This window comes from Bos grunniens, chromosome 25 (genome assembly GCF_055505025.1).
Source record: "Bos grunniens cultivar Pamir isolate PY7600 chromosome 25, Bosgru_T2T1.0, whole genome shotgun sequence".
Classification (NCBI taxonomy): domain Eukaryota; kingdom Metazoa; phylum Chordata; class Mammalia; order Artiodactyla; family Bovidae; genus Bos; species Bos grunniens.
Window position 1 is genome coordinate 25,617,807 of NC_141189.1, and position 19,111 is coordinate 25,636,917.

Here is a 19,111-nt window from a genome sequence, read left to right on the forward strand (position 1 = left end):
CAATGCCAGCAAAGAGTGATGGTGAAGTCAGGCCAGGACTTGAATTCTAGCTTGGATGTGACTTAACTTATTTGTTCCTCTGTGTGGTCCTCTTTAAATGAGGCTTATAATATCTCTTGCACAAGGCAGCATGGGAACTAAACTTGGAATTTACTGTAAAACTCCAGCCATGCTGTTAGCCGATACTGTTATTACTGTTGTGGCTATTATTTATATATGAGTATGTATGTAAATGCTCAGAAACTACTGTCATAAATATCTATGAAAATACAAACAAAAACTTTAATGATATGCATTTACACTGGTAATACTGCTGACCTCCAGAGTGGAGAACAGAGTGAGGATGGGTTGACTTCACTGATAATATCTGATTTTTTAAATGAAAAATTAGTGAATTACTCATATAATTAATTACATAAAATCCAAAGGAAAGAACATAAAAAGAGTGAAACGAAGAATTTTAAACACTTTAAAAAAAAAAAGCAGTTGCAGTAGTTTCCAGGATCTACTCCGGCCTCTCAGCAGCAGTGCCATCAGACTCTGCTGCGCATTACTTGTTGAATGAAAACCCCCATCCTGGCACCCACAGGACCCATCCAGCTGACAGCGTTACCATGGCAGCCGCCAGGGTTGCAGGGTCAGCAGAGGCTGCAAACATGGAGAGGGGGTCAGTCCCATCCAGGACGCTGCTCAGCGGGTCCACCACGGAGCTGGAGGATGAAGAGGATGTGGAAGAAGTGCTTCCCTTCCGGCTCACTTTCTTTGTCTTTGACTCTGTGACCTGTGGAGAAAAATTGGGGAGGTAAAATGGAAGTCTCCTATGACTTCTCCCAATGAGATACTCAAATGGGTTTTCCCTTGTTTCATTACGAACTGACCATTCCTTTGCAGCAGAGACCCTTATTTTTCATGAAAAGCTGACATGACTCAGAATCCCAGCTGTTGAGGAAGAGAAGCTGAGAAGCTAGGATTAGGAAGGGAGAGACGGGGCCTCTGTAGATTAGGAGGTGATGATATAACTGATTTTTCATGGGGCCTTCTTACTCAAAAGTGTGGTCTCTGGACAAGCAGCATCCATTGCACCTGGTGGCTTATGTAGACTCCCAAGCCCCACCCCAGTGGAGGCTGGGGGAAGCTGGAGATAAAGTTCGATCATGCGGCCAAGGAATCAGCCAATCATGCCTATGTAAACAAAACCCCAACAGGAAGTTTGGACACCAAAGCTCAGTGGAGCTTCCCAGTCAAATAGATGATGTGCTGGGAGGTGATGCACCCTGACTGCACAGGCAGAAGGCACGGAAGCTCTGTGTTTGGGACCCTGCCAGACCTTGCCCTATATTTGGTTGGTCCTCATGTGCATCTTTTATAACAAAACTGTAAGCGTAAGTACTGCACTTGTCTCAGTTCTGTGAGTTGTTCTAGAAAATTATCAAACCTGAGGGACACGAGGGTCACAGAGCTGAATCTCCAATGGGCATCCAGTCTGACTCTAGGTTGGAGTTGGAATTGTGGAGATGAGGAAGGAAACCTCACCCCCAAACCCCCAAACGGAGGCCAGGGAGGCTGGCCTCACTTGGGTACAAGACAGGGGTATCCTAGTGGCTTCTGATTCAGGCACTGTTGAACTGGAGGAGCTGGATGAGAAGGAGACACTTGTTGTCAGCAAGTTCTGCAAGTGTGAGCACGATGACACTGTGTCTACAGTCAGTGACCTGAGTTCTAGCACACAGCAGAAAAGTCCGCAGTAGAAGACTTCTGCATCAAGGTTTTGAATTCATTCCGAGCTCACTCTGGGCAGGTCACCTGCGCTGCTGCCTCTCCCCACAAGGATTCTTCCAGGTGGTGAGGACAATGGAATTTTACTGCAGGATACCGGCTGTCTCAAGCCAGCACCACAGAAGGACTGCAGTGCCTCTGGCTACCTTCCTACCTCGCTGGCTGGGCCTCCTCAGCAGAACGAAGTTGTCTTCGGTGCTGAGAATGGGACTGTCTCCCTTGCAGACACCAAGAGTGCGAGCTGTGCCCTCAGCTAGCTACGCACTCCCAGGGTGTCACTGGGCTGGTGTTCTCCCCACTCGGTTCTCCTTCCTAGCTTTTGTCAGTGAGCACTGCTCACTCGCTATGGACTGAGGCCTTTCCAGAGTGTTTAGAAGCCAAGTCCACAGAGACTTTGTGAGAGATGCTACTTGGTACCCAATCACAGTGGGCTGGGACCATCAGGTCATCCACCATCTCACACCCACAGAACCTCTCCCAGACCCTGGAGTGTTGCTGAGCAGACTGGATTTCAGACAAAAAGCAAATCCCCCAGAAGTAGCCACTCTCTTTGCCCCTGCCCTCTCAGTTGTGAGGAGCCACATACAGTACGTTAGTTTATCGGATCTGTGCAGTTAATAGGCAGTGTCTCTCGGCCTGGGGGAGGCCAGATTCTGGAGTCCTGAACTCATGGAAGAAAACCTTCCTTAAATATGGATATGTATGTGTCTGAGTGTGTGTGTGGATACATAATTTTTGTTGGTTGGGGGAATAAAAAATCCTTCCTATAGGGACTTCCCGGGTGGTCCAGTGGTGAGGTCTCCATGCTTCCAATGCCGGGGGCCTGGGGTTCGATCCCTGGTCAGGGAACTAGATTCCACATGCTGCAACTAAAGATAAAAGATCCCATATGCTGAAACTAAGACCCAGTACGGCTAACTAAATAAGTAAATTAAAAAAAAAAAAAAATCTATATCCCTCAAAAGTTAACAAAAGGTTTTTATGCTTCCTATGTAGCTTTGCCTGAGGAACTGGCCACATCTGGATGAGGAATGAGATGTGGCATCCCTGGATTTTTAGAAGTACTCACAGAGACAGCAGCAACTTTATTTTTCTTTTTTTTAATAGAGCCTAATTCACCTTTATCGTGGGTAGTGCTTCCATTCACACTGAGCTCTAGCTCGAGGAAGAGCCAGGATACTCACCACAGTTTTGCACATCTTCTTGTTTTTAAATTGAACCAGAAGTCCAGTTTCCAGCTGAATAAGAAGTCTGGCTGGTACTGATGTAATGCCCCCACCTTGCCCCCACCCCCACGGAGCTGTGTATATGAGGATGGTGTATTTCTGTCACAGATGCCACAGAAGACTTTCGGGATGGAGAACTTAAAGGCATTTCAGTTAAAAGCTGACACAGACTTGCACAGGAATGTCTGCCACTGTCCCACCTGAAAACAGCCTGGAACCCAACCATTTTTGCCTCTGGGTCCCTGTCTCTGGATACAGGAAGCCTGAATGCTGTTTTGAGGGACTCTAAAGATTTTAAACACAGCATCAGAGACACAACTGGAAGTATTGGTCAGGGAAATGAAAAGTTGACTCATAAAAGGGAGATCTCCAGAAACCATGGATTTGGAGCCAGTTGATCAGAAGTGTGGGTGGCCAAGGGACCCCCAAATTTGCTGCTGGAGTCTGAAGCTAGGGCTGCTTGACTGAAGGCCCTGCCCTAACCCTGTGGTCTAACTGCGGGGAGTCGGGTGAAGTGCCTCCACTGGGGCGTGTCTGTCGTTCCTGCCTGCCTGGCATCCATTCCCCCATCTCCCAGGCTCAACAGTCTCGATTTTCTTTGGAAATGAAAGTAGCCCTACCTGACTCTCAGCTCTTACAGGCCTGGTGGAGTGGACTCCCGGTTCCCATGGTGGGCACGAGCCCCAACCCAATCAACCAGCATATTCTACACCCCAGTCACCAGGGTTGATTCGGGGAAGGACATGTATCCCAACTGAGCACACAGAAACCACAGAGAAGACTCTCCTTGCTGCTGGGTTTGAGCTCCTGAGATTGGAACCAACTCACTGGTGGGTCAGCTGCAGCCACATAAGCCCATGGGGATTTGAGGGCCCTGTGAGGTTGAAGCTCAGTCTTATGATCGCCTGCTTTATGGAATCACCCCCACGTTTTCAGGTTCTCTGTCATTCAGAAACTTAACGTCCTTAGTATCCACTGGCATCTGTCAACCTCATCCCACCCAAGATGACAACCACACGGCATCTATTACTTGCTAATAAAAAAAGTGCTAACCCAAGAGGGACCATCTATATCTCTTGCCTGCTTTTTGTTTTGTTTTTTAAATAAACTCACAAATAGACTAAGATGCTATTTAAGACAGCACTCCATATTAGTAATTAGTGTTTGTGCTAAGTCACTTCAGTCACGTCCCACTCTTTGTGACCCTATGGACTGTAGCCTGCCAGGGGATTCTCCAGGCAAGAATACCGGAGCCGGTTGCCATGCCCTCTTCCAGGGATCTCACGACCCAGGGTTTGACCCACACCTCTAACGTCTCCTGCGTTGGCAGGCCGGTTCTTGACCACTAGCATCACCTGGCAAGTGTTTATATAATGAATTAATTCATCAAGTATTACACCAAACTTAAACGCCAAGTACTGCAAGGAAGGGCTGAAACTCAGTACTGTACAATCCCTTAAAATTTTTAAATTTTTCACCTTTGAGGCTTAGCTACCATAAACCAAATATTCTTTCTCTTATGTTCATGCTTAAATGAAACCACCTCACTTTCTCAAACACCTAATTACCTTGTAGTCCTCAGATCCTGAAGCTCCCCATTTTTACTTACTTATGTTTCTGCTTTCTTTTATCCTTCCACTTTCACGCAAAAACCTTTGAGGCTCATGCCATTCTCCTATACTGTTCATCATTTTTATGCACCAGTTATCAATTTATTGTGTATCAGTTCCAAATCCACCCTTTGCTGTACGTTGTGATACTAGAACTAGACCTTATAAACGTTCCTCCTTGCCAGCTAGCACAGTGTTAGATTTCGTGAATAGAGGGCACTCAAAGGCAACAGCAGCAGGAAGATATTCTCATCAGGATTCCAGTCCTCCATTTTAAAATTCAGTATAGAAGCCCAGTGGTCCTCAAAGACCAGTTCCAGCTGTACCCTCAGGCCACGCTCTTCCCATCTGACAGCTCTATCAAGTTTCTTTGACATAGGCAACCTGCATGTTCCTGTGACAGCCATACCCTCTTCAACGATGCTGAATTTCAGCCTGGGGTTGGGGGAGAGGCTCTATCATAAGTCCTCAAAGTTCCTTCACTAGCCACTGTTCCTCAACCTGGAGTTGATGTCTGCATCTTTGTACCTGGTACTTTTGGACTTCTTACAACAAGGTTGGCACTGTTATAAGGCAAATATTTTAGGCTTTGTGGGCCAAACAATCTGTCCAAATTCAACTCTGCATGAAAACAGATAATATATAAATGAATGATTATGGCTGTGTTCCAATAAAACTTTATTTACAAAACTGGGCTACTGGCCGTAATAATGCCAACTCCTGCTTTAGCCCTGTTTCATCCTTTATAGTAATTAACTATCTTTTACTAATTAACAATTCTTTAAATTTCTCTGTTCAAAAATCTTCTATCGTTTCTGTTGCCTGACTTGGCCCCTGACTGACTGATCTGCCTTGCCACTGACATGTGGTTATTTCCTCTACTACCTGCCTTATTTTTGCTCTGGACATTTATCTAATTTTCCATGCTTTATCCTACTCTTTGCGACTCTGCAAAAAGAAGCCTCAGTTAAATAATGTCCATATGACAAATTCACAACATTTTCAACCCCAAAACTGTACCCTGTCAGAATCTTAACAACAATATAATATTCTGATCACAATTTCCTTCGCTTCCAGCTCTCACACTCTCACTCTGACCAAATCTGTTCTCTGAGCTCAGAGACTTCTCTGCTTCTTCCACCAGGCAGCTAGTGCATCTAAGAATATCTCACAACCACAAAGATCCAAGGGTCTCCAATTTCAGCAGGCATCTGTATGCCACTTAACATTCCTTTTACAAGCCCTTGGTCTGCTCTCTTTCCCACTTCCCTTAGAATATGAACCCTAACCATATTCCTTGCCTCAAAACCCCTACTGGCACCCTAGCTTCATTTAGTGAAATAAATAAACAACTTATTGCTAGAAAACTAAGAGCAGGAGGAATCAAAACTTTTACAACTTTCTGATCTCTCCCATAAACCTGCCTGAAAGAAATTAAGACATAATGAATGTTTACAGCAGCATTATTCATAATAATAAAAAACTATAAACAGAAACTTCCCTGGTAGTACAGTAGATAAGAATCCAATGCAGGGGACGTGGGTTCAATCCCTGCTCCGGGAAGATTCCACATGCCGCAGAACACCAAAGCCTGTGGACCAAAAGTACTGAGCCAATGTGCTGCAACTTCTGAAGCCAACACACTGTAACTACTGAAGCCTGTGCACCGAGAGCCTGTGCCCCACAAGAAGAGAAACCACTGCAATAAGAAGCCTGTGCGCCAAAACTAGAGCAGCCCCCACTCACCACAACCAGAGAAAGCTGGCACAAAGCAACGAAGACTCAGTGCAACCAAAAACTAAATAAATGAACTTTTTTAAAAAAGCAAAAAGTACAAATAGTCAAAAACCGTCAGTTACTGGGTGACTGGATAAACAAAATATGGTACACCCGTACAATGGAGGTAACAGTAATTACAGTGACCTCAATACTTAAATAGGAGCCTCCAAATCAGGAACAAAGGCATCCCACACTCGTGACCACCTCACTAACATGACAAAGGGAATCAAAATGATGGTGGGTGAAACCTCCACAAAAAATGGGGCAGAGAACAAACTGGTAGATTTAAAAATCCAAAATCAGCTACCGCTGACAAAATGAGAAAGAACCAGGAACGCTGTCTATAATTTTATGGAATAGGAATGTCACAGGGGAACCCTTGACAAAACTTACCGTTATTGGTTTCAGTGGGTGATAGTCCCCAAACTCCAGCGGTACAGCCTCCAATCGGCATGACGCAAACTCAGCCTTGTAGTTCCTATTCCTGGAATGCCTGGTAAACAGCAAAACCCAGAAACCAATTTAGTTGGAGATGCATACATATTAAAAACTTTTTGCTAAAAAAAAAAAATTGTTTTTGATGAGACAATTGACAGTGGAACAGTACTTCTACCAAGACCAGTAAGTAATGGTAAATTTTTTTTAATTTTTTAATGGTTTGAAGGTATAAAGAGCTGCCAAGGCAAACAAAACCCATGAGGCCAGACACCAGAACAAAGGGAAGCTCAGTGAGGTGAAGCCAACTTCTTGCTGGCTATCTCTGGCTGGGCACTGTTGATTCTTGACATGGGATGTGAGGCTGAAGCCAGGCAGAGGGCGGCTGCTAGGAGGCAGAGCAGCCAAAGAGCTTTAAGGAAAACTCACAAGGCTGGAGACAGAAACTGGGGTTCAGGGCTATGGAGACAGCCAGGGCTTAATGGAAGAGCTTCTGAAGAAAAGGGAAGGCTGAGAAGTGAGAGATTTGGTCCTGTTTCCCTTCAAAGTAGTCACCAGTTAAGCTGTATGGAGCAAGAGGAAGAGGCCAAATAGATGAAGAGCAGACAGTTTCATGAGTCTGGTGGAGAACCAACAAGTGAAGGGATTAGTGAAAAGAAAAATAAAGGGGGAGAGATTATTCACATTGAGGCACGGAAAGGAGAAAACACGAAAAGCACAGAAGAGTGGAAAAGATGAAAATGATACGAAGAAACGCCTAACACACATATCTGAATCTTGAAGGAGAGAGAAAGAACAGGCAGAAGCAGCATTTGAACAGATAATATTCCCAAACTAAAGACATCAATTCTGAGATTCAAGAAACACTTGTGCCCCACGCAAGACGAGTATAAAAACAAAACAAAAAACAACCATACTTAGGGCCTTCATAGTAAAATGGCTAAAAACTAAAATGAGAATTTCTTAAGAGAAATAAAGATACGTTATTACCAAAGGACAACACTAAGATTATTATCTCTGCATAAAATGAGATCCAGAATAAGGATCCAGAACAAGGATCCAGAAAAGGGATACTGGAGTATTACAGTACTGAAAGAAAATAATTGCTAACCAAGAATTTTAGACCTAGTTAAACTATCTTGCAAACATTATAGCAAAACAAAGAAGTTTCCCGTCAAAGAAAAGGGAGAAAAGCAGCAGTAGCAGAACCACACATTTTTTTTTAAATGCTGAAAGTAGAAGGAAAATTATCCCAGCTGAAAGCAAAAAATATGCACGTGTGTACGTATTTCTGGAGAAGGAAATGGCACCCCACTCCAGTACTCCTGCCTGGCAAATCCCATGGATGGAGGAGCCTCGTAGGCTGCAGTCCATGGGGTCCCACAGAGTCGGACACAACTGAGAGACTTCACTTTCATTTTTCACTTTCATGCACTGGAGAAGGAAATGGCAACCCACTCCAGTGTTCTTGCCTGGAGAATCCCAGGGACGGAGGAGCCTGGTGGGCTGCCATCCATGGGGTTGCACAGAGTCGGACACGACTGAAGTGACTTAGCAACAATATGTATTTCAGTTCAGTTCAGTCACTGAGTCATGTCCGACTCTTTGTGACCCCATGGACTGCATCCATACATGACTACTGGAAAAACCATAGCTTTGACTAGACAGACCTTTGTTGGCCAAGTAATATCTCTGCTTTTTAATATGCTGTCTAGGTTGGTCATAGCTTTTCTTCCAAGAAGCGTACATCTTTTAATTTCATAGCTGCAATCACCATCTGCAGTGATTTTGCAGCCCAAGAAAATAAAGTCTGTCACTGTTTCCCCTGTTTCCCCATTTATTTGCCATGAAGTGATGGGACTGGATACCATTATCTTAGTTTACTGAATGTTGAGTTTTGAGCCAGCTTTTTCTCTCTCCTCTTTCACTTTCAAGAAGCTCTTTAGTTTCTCTTCTCTTTCTGCCATAAGGGTGGTGTTATCTGCATATCTGATACACATGTATATGTGTTTATATATACATATATATATATGTATATATATATAAAATGAATGGGTCCTGAATATTCATCAGAAGGACTGATGCTGAAGCTGAAGCTCCAATACTTTGGCCACCTAATGCGAAGAACCAACTAATTGGAAAAGACCCTGATGCTGGGACAGATTAAAGGCAGGAGGAGAAAGGGGACAAGAGAGGATGAGATGGTTGGATGGCATCACTGACTTGATGGACATGAGTTTAAGCAAGCTCCAGGAGTTGGTGATGGACAGGGAGGGCTGGTGTGCTACAGTTCATGGGGTCACAAAGAGCTGCACACGGCTGAGCTTCTGAACAACAACAACAATGCATATATGCAATATGTACAAAAGAGCACAAAAGATAAAGGTACAGGTAAAACTAAATCAACTACAAAAAATAACTTCTTATGGTGTTTACAGTATACACAGAGTAAGAATGCATGACAACTAGAACATAAAAGGCAGAAGAGATACTACTTAAAAACTCAGAAAATTGTCACAGCACAGGAAGCCGGCCTCTTTGTTTCCTTGGCCTCCAAATGCCTTGAATTCATCCCTCCCCCCTCAAACCCACCCCCATTCGCAGCTTCTTAACTTTATTAATATTTGTATGAATCCCAAATCTAGTCAGCAGTTAACTGGCTTTACTTAGTAAGCCCCACCAACCCAGAAATCTAACACAGTACCAAAGAAATGAAACCCCATGTCATTTCACTTCTATCCCTTTCCAAATAAATTTCACTTTGGGTGTAGGAAAGGAGAAAAACTAGTGAACAATACAGACCAGCCTCTGCTTGTTTTTGTTTTTAAACGAAAACTCCTACCACAATATACTGCCTAGTTCCTTTGGGTCACATTTACTAATCATATACTGCCTTCATCTTCCAAAAATACTGCAGATGAATTCATTGCTGAAATAGTCTTCCAAGCTCCTTTTAATATGCCACCAACCAAGTCTTGATTAATAAACCAAACAAAACCCTGAAGAATAAATTGGAAGACTAGTCATCAACAGCCCTAATGGAGTTTTAAAAATCAAATTATACTTTTCCTCCTTTCAGATCACTCTTAACTTTATCAGTAGAATTCTGCAAAGCTAATTGAATGAGTAGAAATATAATCTGACCTGAAATTTAACTGCAAATGTGTTTTTCACCTCTATAATAATTATTAGCAAATCAACAGCTGCAAAAAGCACAAAGTCAAAACAACAAGATGATGTGATATACAACTAAATATCTGTTCTCATTTATTATGTGCTTATTAATGTTGGGGCCCACAGTAGGCCACCCCAAAATATGGCATATTGATTATTTTGAATTACAGTTACTTAAGAAAAAGATGATATAAAAAGGGACAGTTTGACCCTCCTGTCTTCCTGAAAGCAGGAAATAAGTCTCCCATATGAGAAGTGCTCTCCCTGAATCTGAAGGTAGAAGGACACCCTTGTCATCAGAGACAGGGAATTCAGGGCCAGTTCAGTTCAGTTCAGTTGCTCAGTTGTGTCCAACTCTTCGTGACCCCATGAATCACAGCACGCCAGGCCTCCCTGTCCATCACCAAATCCCAGAGTTCACTCAGACTCATGTCCATCGAGTCAGTGATGCCATCCAGCCATCTCATCCTCTGTCGTCCCCTTCTCCAGTGTATAAAATGAACCTCATTATCTCTTTACTACCACAGGTCTGCTGTTTAGATTCTTCACTAATTAAGCACCCAAAGCCTAACTTGGAAAGACTAGAGAACTAATCTTTCTTCCTTCCTAACTAGGAAAGACTAGAGATCTCTTCAAGAAAATTAAAGATATCAAGGGAATATTTCATGCAAAGATGAGCACAATAAAGGAGAGAAATGGTATGGACCTAACAGAAGCAGAAGATATTAAGAAGAGGTGGCAAGAATACACAGAAGAACTGTACAAAAAAGATCTTCACAACCAAGATAATCACGATGGTATGATCACTCACCTAGAGCCAGACATCCTGGAATGCGAAGTCAAGTGACCCTTAGTCACTACAAAGCTAGTGGAGGTGATGAATTTCCAGTTGAGCTACTTCAAATCCTAAAAGATGATGCTGTGAAAGTGCCGCACGCAACATGTCAGCAAATTTGGAAAACTCAGCAGTGGCCACAGGACTGGAAAAGGTTAGTTTTCATTCTAATCCCAAAGAAAGGCAATGACAATTCTCAAACTACCGCACAACTGCACTCATCTCACATGCTAGCAAAGCATTGTTCAAAATTCTCCAAGCCAGGCTTCAACAGTACGTGAACCATGAACTTCCAATATTCAAGCTGGATTTAGAAAAGGCAGAAGAACCAGAGATCAAATTGCCAACATCCGCTGGATCATCGAAAAAGCAAGACAGTTCCAGAAAAACATCTACTTCTGCTTTACTGATGACGCCAAAGCCTTTGACTATGTGGATCACAACAAACTGTGGAAAATTCTTCAAGAGATGGGAATACCAGACGACCTGACCTGCCTCCTGAGAAATCTATATTCAGTTCAAGAAGCAACAGTTAGAACTGGACATAAAACAACAGACTGGTTCCAAATCGAGAAAGGAATACATCAAGGCTATATATTGTTACCCTACTTATTTAACTTCTATGCAGTGTACATCATGTGAAATGCTGGGCTGGATGAAGCACAAGCTGGAGTCAAGATTGCCAGGAGAAATATCAATAACCTCAGATGCACAGATGACATCACCCTTATGGCAGAAAGCGAAGAACTAAAGAGCCTCTTGATGAAAGTGAAAGAGGAGAGTGAAAAAGTTGGCTTAAAACTCAACATTCAGAAAACGAAGATCATGGCATCTGGTCCCATCACTTCATGGCAAATAGACGGGGAAACAATGGAAACAGTGACAGACTTTATTTTCCTGGGCTCCAAAATCACTGCAGATGGTGACTGCAGCCATGAAATTAAAAGACGCTTGCTCCTTGGAAGAAAAGCTGTGACCAACCTAGATAGCACATTGAAAAGCAGAGATATTACTTTGCCAACAAAGGTCCATCTAGTCAAGGCTATGGTTTTTTCCAGTAGTCATGTATGGAAATCAGAGTTGGACTATAAAGAAAGCTGAGTGCTGAAGAATTAATGCTTCTGAACTGTGGTGTTGGAGAAGACCCTTGAGAGTCCCTTGGACTGCAAGGAGATCCAACCAGTCAATCCTAAAGGAAATCAGTACTGAATATTCATTGGAAGGACTGATGCTGAAGCTTAAAGTCCAATATTTTGGCCACCTGATGAGAAGAACCAACTCATTGGAAAAGACCCTGAGTCTGGTAAAGACTGAAGGCAGGAAGAGAAGGGCACAACAGAGGATGAGATGGTTGGATGGCATCACTGACGCAATGGAAATGCATTTGAGTAGGCTCCAGGAGTTGGTGATGGACAGGGATGCCTGGCATGCTGCAGTCCATGGGGTCACAAAGAGTCTGACAAGACTGAGCGACTGAACTGAACTGACTGAAAGCCTAACTTTCTTTGTTCTGTCAATTCCTCACAAGTTTATAGTTTCTTTGTCTAAAAAACTATAAGAGCTGCCTATTGTGACCACTTCTTAGGTCTCATTTCTATGAGACCTCCAAGACACATAAATTAAAACTTTTCTCCCATTGATTTATCTTGTGTCAGTTTTATTAGTGCAGCCACAAGAAATCAAGAGAGTGGGGGCAGAGGGGGATTTCCCCTCCCTGACACTATACATCAGGATGCAGGCCAAGGCCCTTAACCTCTATTACCACATTTAATACTTTGGCCACCTGATGCGAAGAGCTGACTCACTGGAAAAGACCCTGATGCTGGGAAAGATTGAGGGCAGGAGGAGAAGGGGACGACAGAGGATGAGATGGCTGGATGGCATCACCGACTTGATGGAAATGGGTCTGGGTGGACTCCGGGAGTTGGTGACAGACAGGCAGGCCTGGCGTGCTGCAGTTCATGGGGTCACAAAGAATCGGACACGACTGAGCGACTGAACTGAACCACATTTAATCAACTTTATGAGGTAGGCACTATGATTACGTCCATTTCTCAGATGGAGAAGCTGATGCTGTTGGTTAACTTGGGACAGGTGAGCATGTGACAAAGACAGATGCATATTGAGGCAGCCTGCCTCTAGGATTCAGCAGTTCTATAGATCATCCACAGGTCACCTTGAGAATCTGAAAAAGCAATTGTCATTTTAAGGATTGAGCTTTGAAATGATTTTTTTTTTTAAGTTTGAGGGAAGGATTCTTTCAGGGAAAAAATACTGCTTCTGATGAAAACAAAATCTTTAAAAAAAAAAAAAAAGGAAAAGAAACATTTCCCCTTCCTCAAAGTCCATGTCAAGTTGCTATTTTGATTTTTCAATCACATCTTCTGTTACTTCCATCGTGTCCTCAGCTTTGCTCTCAGTTCCTTCTGTGTGTGTGTGTGTGCGCGCATGCGTGCATGTGCACTTAGTCGTGTGTGACTCTTTGTTGCCACATGGACTGCAGCCCACCAGGCGCCTCTGTTCACGGAATTTTCCAGGCAAGAATACTGGAGTGGGTTGCCATTTCCTACAAAAGCGTTTTCTCCACAGCCTAGGCCTTTGATAAGGCTCACAGTGACCTCTAGTGGGCATTTTCTCAAAAAGCCTTGCTTTTCTTCTTCCTGTGAATGCACCTGATAAACGGTTAAAATCCCCCCAAATCCCAGCTCCCAGCAATGCAAAAAGTTAGTCAGGTTCCTTGGCACTGCCGCAGAAAAAAGGCCAACATTTCATATCTCCACTCTGAGCTTGGTCAGACCTCTGGCTACTCCAAGTACGGCCCACAGATCATCAGCAAGGGCTTCACTGGGGAGTGTTCAAATATCCCGACCTACAGAATCAGGGTCTGTATTTCACCAAAATGCCCAAGTGATTTAAATGCACATTAAATATTAACACTGCCCTGTTTTTAAATTATTTACAATGAATGACATGAATGCATATAAATCCTATTACCAGTTACTAAATGAATCTCCTTATACTGGAAACAGTAAAATCCACTAACTCCTTTTTTTTTTAATAATTTTATTTAATTATTTATTTTTGGCTGTGCTGGGTCTTTGCTGCTGCTCTGGCTTTTCTCTAGTTGCAGCAAGCAGGGGTTACTCTCTAGTTTTGGTGCTCAGGCTTCTCAATGTGGTGGCTTCTCGTGTCGCAGGCTTGGGTAGTTGTGGGCTCAGCAGTTGCAGCTCCCGGGCTCTAGAGCACAGGCTCAACAGTTGTGTGGCGCACAGGCTTAGTTGCTCCAAGCTATGTGGGATCCTCCTGGATCGGGGATTGAACCCATGTCTCCTGCACTGGCAGGTGGATTCTTCAACACTGAAAGATCACAGAAGCTCCAACTAACTGCTTTTTAATTCTCAAGTGATTTTTAAATTGCAAATGACATAATCTGGCCACACAGCTTTTTATCCCCCAATTACAATGTACTCCCCTTCCCTAACAGTCTTAAAATGATGTAAAAATTCTGACTCCAAAGAACAGTATTTTTAACAGTGCTATGACCACAGCATTGAACAGGAAATGCCATCCACAGTGCACTGGACATCTCACAAGTGAAGTCAGTGGTAACAAAAAGTGTGGGTAAAAAGAGGTATTCTGGGGAGACCCATGACAACACAGCAGAATTCAGGAGCTGCACAACCCAAGAACCTCAGCCCACGACCTAGGCTGAAGGACCAGCTGACAATAATGATTAAGATCACAGGACTGATAAATCTACCATATGACACAGCAATCCCACTACTGGGCATACACCCTAAGGAAACCAGAACTGAAAAAGATACATGTATCCCGATGTTCATTGCAGACTAACTACAGTAGCTAGGACATGGAAGCAACACAGATGTCCACTGGCAGATGAATGGAAAAGGAAGTTGTGGTACATATACACAATGGAATATTAGGTATAAAAAGGCATGTATTTGAGTCAGTTCTAATGAAGAATACTGGAATGGGTTGCTATTTCCCTCTCCAGGGGATCTTCCTGACCCAGGGATCGAACTCTTGCATTGGCAGGCAGATTCTTTACCACTGAGCCACCTGGGAAGCCCCAACGTAAAATCTACCAAAGGTAAAAATGCTCTGAAATTAAACAGCATCTTCCTGGAACTTCTAATTACAAAACTCCAGCCAACTAAGTTCACTGAAGCCATATGTTATGGCATTTAAGTCTTAGTAATAAGAAAAGCTTTGACCAACCTAGATAGCACATTGAAAAGCAGAGACCTTACTTTGCCAACAAAGGTCCCTCTAGTCAAGGCTATGGTTTTTCCTGTGGTCATGTATGGATGTGAGAGTTGGACTGTGAAGAAAGCTGAGCACCGAAGAATTGATGCTTTTGAACTGTGGTGTTGGAGAAGACTCTTGAGAGACCCTTGGACTGCAAGGAGATCCAACCAGTCCATTCTGAAGGAGATCAGCCCTGGGATTTCTTTGGAAGGAATAATGCTAAAGCTGAAACTCCAGTACTTTGGCCACCTCATGCGAAGAGTTGACTCATTGGAAAAGACTCTGATGCCGGGAGGGATTGGGGGCAGGAGGAGAAGGGGACGACAGAGGATGAGATGGCTGGATGGCATCACTGACTCGATGGACGTGAGTCTGAGTGAACTCCGGGAGTTGGTGATGGACAGGGAGGCCTGGCGTGCTGCGATTCATGGGGTCGCAAAGAGTCGGACACGACTGAGCGACTGAACTGAACTGAATTCCCTAAAACGACTTTTGCGTGACCAGGTCAAAGAAAACTCAGGGCAGGACGTATAAGGACTCACTGTCATCTAATTCTAATTTAGTGTACCAAGCCTTTGAAGGAAGACTCTTTAAAGAGTTATCCAGGTGAAGGAAATACAAACCAGAAGTATGTATCTGATTATTTCTAAGGTCCAGGACTGTGTATTTTTTCATTTGTTCACTTACTCGCTCATTTAACGTAAACCACTTCCCATAACTTGCAGAGAAAGATTAGAAAGTAATTTCCCTTTCTGAGACGTAGAGGAGAGCTCACGTGCCCATATGATTCCACCACTATCACAACTTGCTCCAGTTCTTCACATAACTGTCCTAGGAACTAGTTGTTGACACTTAGTGACTAAACTATATATATATATCACTTTACAAAGAGAGGAGCCATAAGGCTTCAGCTACTGCTGAAGCGCCAATTTCTCCTAGCTACTCCAGCCGGAACGGCCCCTACGGACTCATTACTCTACGCACACGCCCACAGCTCCTTCTCGATGAACTCCTACTCATCCTGCAAAACTCAAATCTATGACTCTTCCTCTCTCAAGCCTTCCCCAAGCCGTCAGGTGTGCCTCATCCCAAAGCCTTCTTTGGTCATTCTTCTATTCTGCGTATCTGCTCCGCTAAACAGCAGCTCCTTGAATCCAAGGAGTATATCTAAGGGTTCTGTATCCTCGAGTTCTGCACCCGCCCGGTGCAGGGAGAGAGCCCTGCACAGAATCGGATGAATGGCAAGTCTCCTGAACAAGAAGCCAGTCATTCAGAACACAGCCAGGCCCTCCGAGTTGTCCAGACCAGAGCTGAGTTCACCATTCTCTGCATCCGCGCCCCCAGAACCCACGGCAACTTCTGGGAAAGCGGAAGCCGGGGAACTTGAGTTTTTTTTAAGAAAACGAATGGAGAAAGGAGCGGGGAGGGCGATAGGAGGAGAGGACCAAGACCCCACCGGTCCGGCATTAGGAATGTCCTCTGAATCCGGATAGCCGCCCCACCCAGAGACTGGGTGGGAGACTTCACCAAACCCAACGGAGAACAGTTCATACACTCCCTCGCGGAGACACACACCCAGAAACAAGAGTCCGAAAGACAACCAAGGCCACTACCTCCCTAAAGCCCACTCGCCGCTTCTTCCTTACCAGGGAAAGGCGGCCATCTTCCCAGTCACATGACCGGTGGGTCTGAAACCGCCCGCCCAATTCACCCTCTCAGACCCCGCCCCTCCCAGCCGCCATGTTTGCGAGGGGCGGGCTCACTCCTGACGCGCCGGGGCCGCCGAAGTTGCGCTGACGTCAGTGGGGACTTTTGTGGCAGGTGAACGTCTGGTCCGCAGCGCCCTCTGGAGGCGGTGAAGAATCCAGACGCCTACTGCAGATGGTGACTGCAGCCATGAAATTAAAAGACGCTTACTCCTTGGAATAAAAGTTGTGACCAACCTAGATAGCATATTGAAAAGCAGAAACATTACTTTGCCAACAAAGGTCCGTCTAGTCAAGGCTATGGTTTTTCCTGTGGTCATGTATGGATGTGAGAGTTGGACTGTGAAGAAAGCTGAGCGCCGAAGAATTGATGCTTTTGAACTGTGGTGTTGGAGAAGACTCTTGAGAGACCCTTGGACTGCAAGGAGATCCAACCAGTCCATTCTGAAGGAGATCAGCCCTGGGATTTCTTTGGAAGGAATGATGCTAAAGCTGAAACTCCAGTACTTTGGCCACCTCATGCGAAGAGTTGACTCATTGGAAAAGACTCTGATGCTGGGAGGGATTGGGGGCAGGAGGAGAAGGGGATGACAGAGGATGAGATGGCTGGATGGCATCACTGACTCGATGGACGTGAGTCTGAGTGAACTCCGGGAGTTGGTGATGGACAGGGAGGCCTGGCGTGCTGCGATTCATGGGGTCGCAAAGAGTCGGACACGACTGAGCGACTGAACTGAACTGGGAAAGGGACAAAAGAGAGGACTAGATGGTTGGATGGCATCAGGGATTCAATGGACATAAGTTTGTGGAGGACAGGGGAACCTGGCATGCTGCAGTCAGTGGGGTCGCCAAGAGTCAGACACGACTGAGCGACTGACCAACAACTGAGGGAAGATGGTAACCCCAGCAGAGGATGGGAAGGTGCCCCTAGGCTGGCTTTTGAGGCTAATTCTATTTGGCTGGCTAAGCCACGCCCCCTCTGCCAGCCAACCACGCCCCACTCCGTGCACCAAAAAAGTTAGGCACTTCCGATATTCTGCTCCCTCCCAGGAATAATAACGTGCGTCTCTAAGGGCTGCCATGAGTTTGGGTGAACTCCGGGAGTTGGTGATGGACAGGAGGCCTGGCATGCTGCGATTCATGGGGTCACAAAGAGTCGGACATGACTGAGCAACTGAACTGAAACCTCTGAAATAAACACCATTATCACCTGGTCCCATCACTTCACAGCAAATATATGGGGAAAAAATGCAAACAGTGAGAGACTATCTTCTTGGGCTCCAAAATCACTGCAGATGGTGACTGAACCATGAAATTAGAAGACGCTCCTTTGAAGAAAAGCTATGACAAACCTAGACAGCATATTACAGACATTACTTTGCTGGCAAATGTCCATATATGCAAAGCTATGGTTTTTCCAGTAGTCATGTATGGATGTGAGATTTGGACCATAAAGCTGAGCACAGAATTGATGCTTTTGAACTGTGGTGTTGGAGAAGACACTTAAGAGTCGGTCCTTTGGACAGCAAGATCAAACCCGTCAAACCTAAAGGAAATCAACCCTGAATATTCATTGGAAGGACTGATGCTGAAGCTCCAATCCTTTGGCCACCTGATGGGAAGAACTGAGTCACTGGAAAAGACCCTGATGCTGGGAAAGATTGAAGGCAGGAGGAGAAGGGGATGACAGATGAGATGTTTGGATGGCATCACCGACTCGATGAACATGAGTTTGAGCAAGCTCTGGGAGTTGGTGATGGACAGGGAATCCTGGAGTGCTGCAGTCCACGGGGTCCCAAAGAGTCAGACATGACTGAGTAACTGAACTGATTGAATGACCTAGTATGGTTACTAAGTGCCCCAACTGGGATTTGACCTGACTCCAAACCTGACTACTAGTTTAATCTAACAGAGATCTAATGGGGGAGACTGTTGGTTAACAGTTGGTTAATCACAAGGCAGCAACAGATCCTCACTTTCCCTTTTCAAGAGTTTTTGTCCTTTTCTGACATAAAGAGGTCAGAAAACTACATTCTCAAAAACCTCCTCAGGAAAACACAATAGAACATACCCCTAACCCTCTAACGGAATATGTTGTTTACCACACCGAGTCCTAGTTTCTTCATCTTTGAAATTATGATAATTCTGACTGAGGTGAAGGGAAACGATTATAAAATGCCCAGCAAATAAATGATCAGCACTCAGTTAAGCAGTACATCACTCACTTGGAGGCTAAAAAATCTTATTGTACCTTCTGTGACCTTCCTGTCTTCAGAGCTTTACTTTTCATGGCAGCAGACT

At 44.5% G+C, this 19,111-nt stretch overlaps 1 protein-coding gene and 1 pseudogene across 4 annotated transcripts in view; one reads left to right on the forward strand and one right to left on the reverse strand.

The window, feature by feature from the left end:
• Positions 1-16,785, reverse strand: part of VPS35L (VPS35 endosomal protein sorting factor like) — a 138,187-nt gene extending 121,402 nt beyond the window's left edge. For 2 of the 4 annotated variants that reach the window (XM_086375519.1, XM_086375521.1), the window contains exons 1-4: positions 16,751-16,785; positions 10,812-10,919; positions 6,785-6,884; positions 614-781 (exon numbers count right to left, since the gene is read on the reverse strand). In XM_086375519.1, the coding sequence (XP_086231645.1) occupies positions 614-781; positions 6,785-6,884; positions 10,812-10,825 (282 nt within the window). In that variant the 5' untranslated portion in view covers positions 10,826-10,919; positions 16,751-16,785. The remainder of the gene's footprint in view (positions 1-613; positions 782-6,784; positions 6,885-10,811; positions 10,920-16,750) is intronic. The other 2 variants (XM_086375518.1, XM_086375520.1) reach the window with 1 other exon arrangement.
• LOC147345330 (methylosome protein WDR77 pseudogene) lies at positions 1,515-2,394 on the forward strand (annotated as a pseudogene).
• Positions 16,786-19,111: the final 2,326 nt, after the last annotated feature.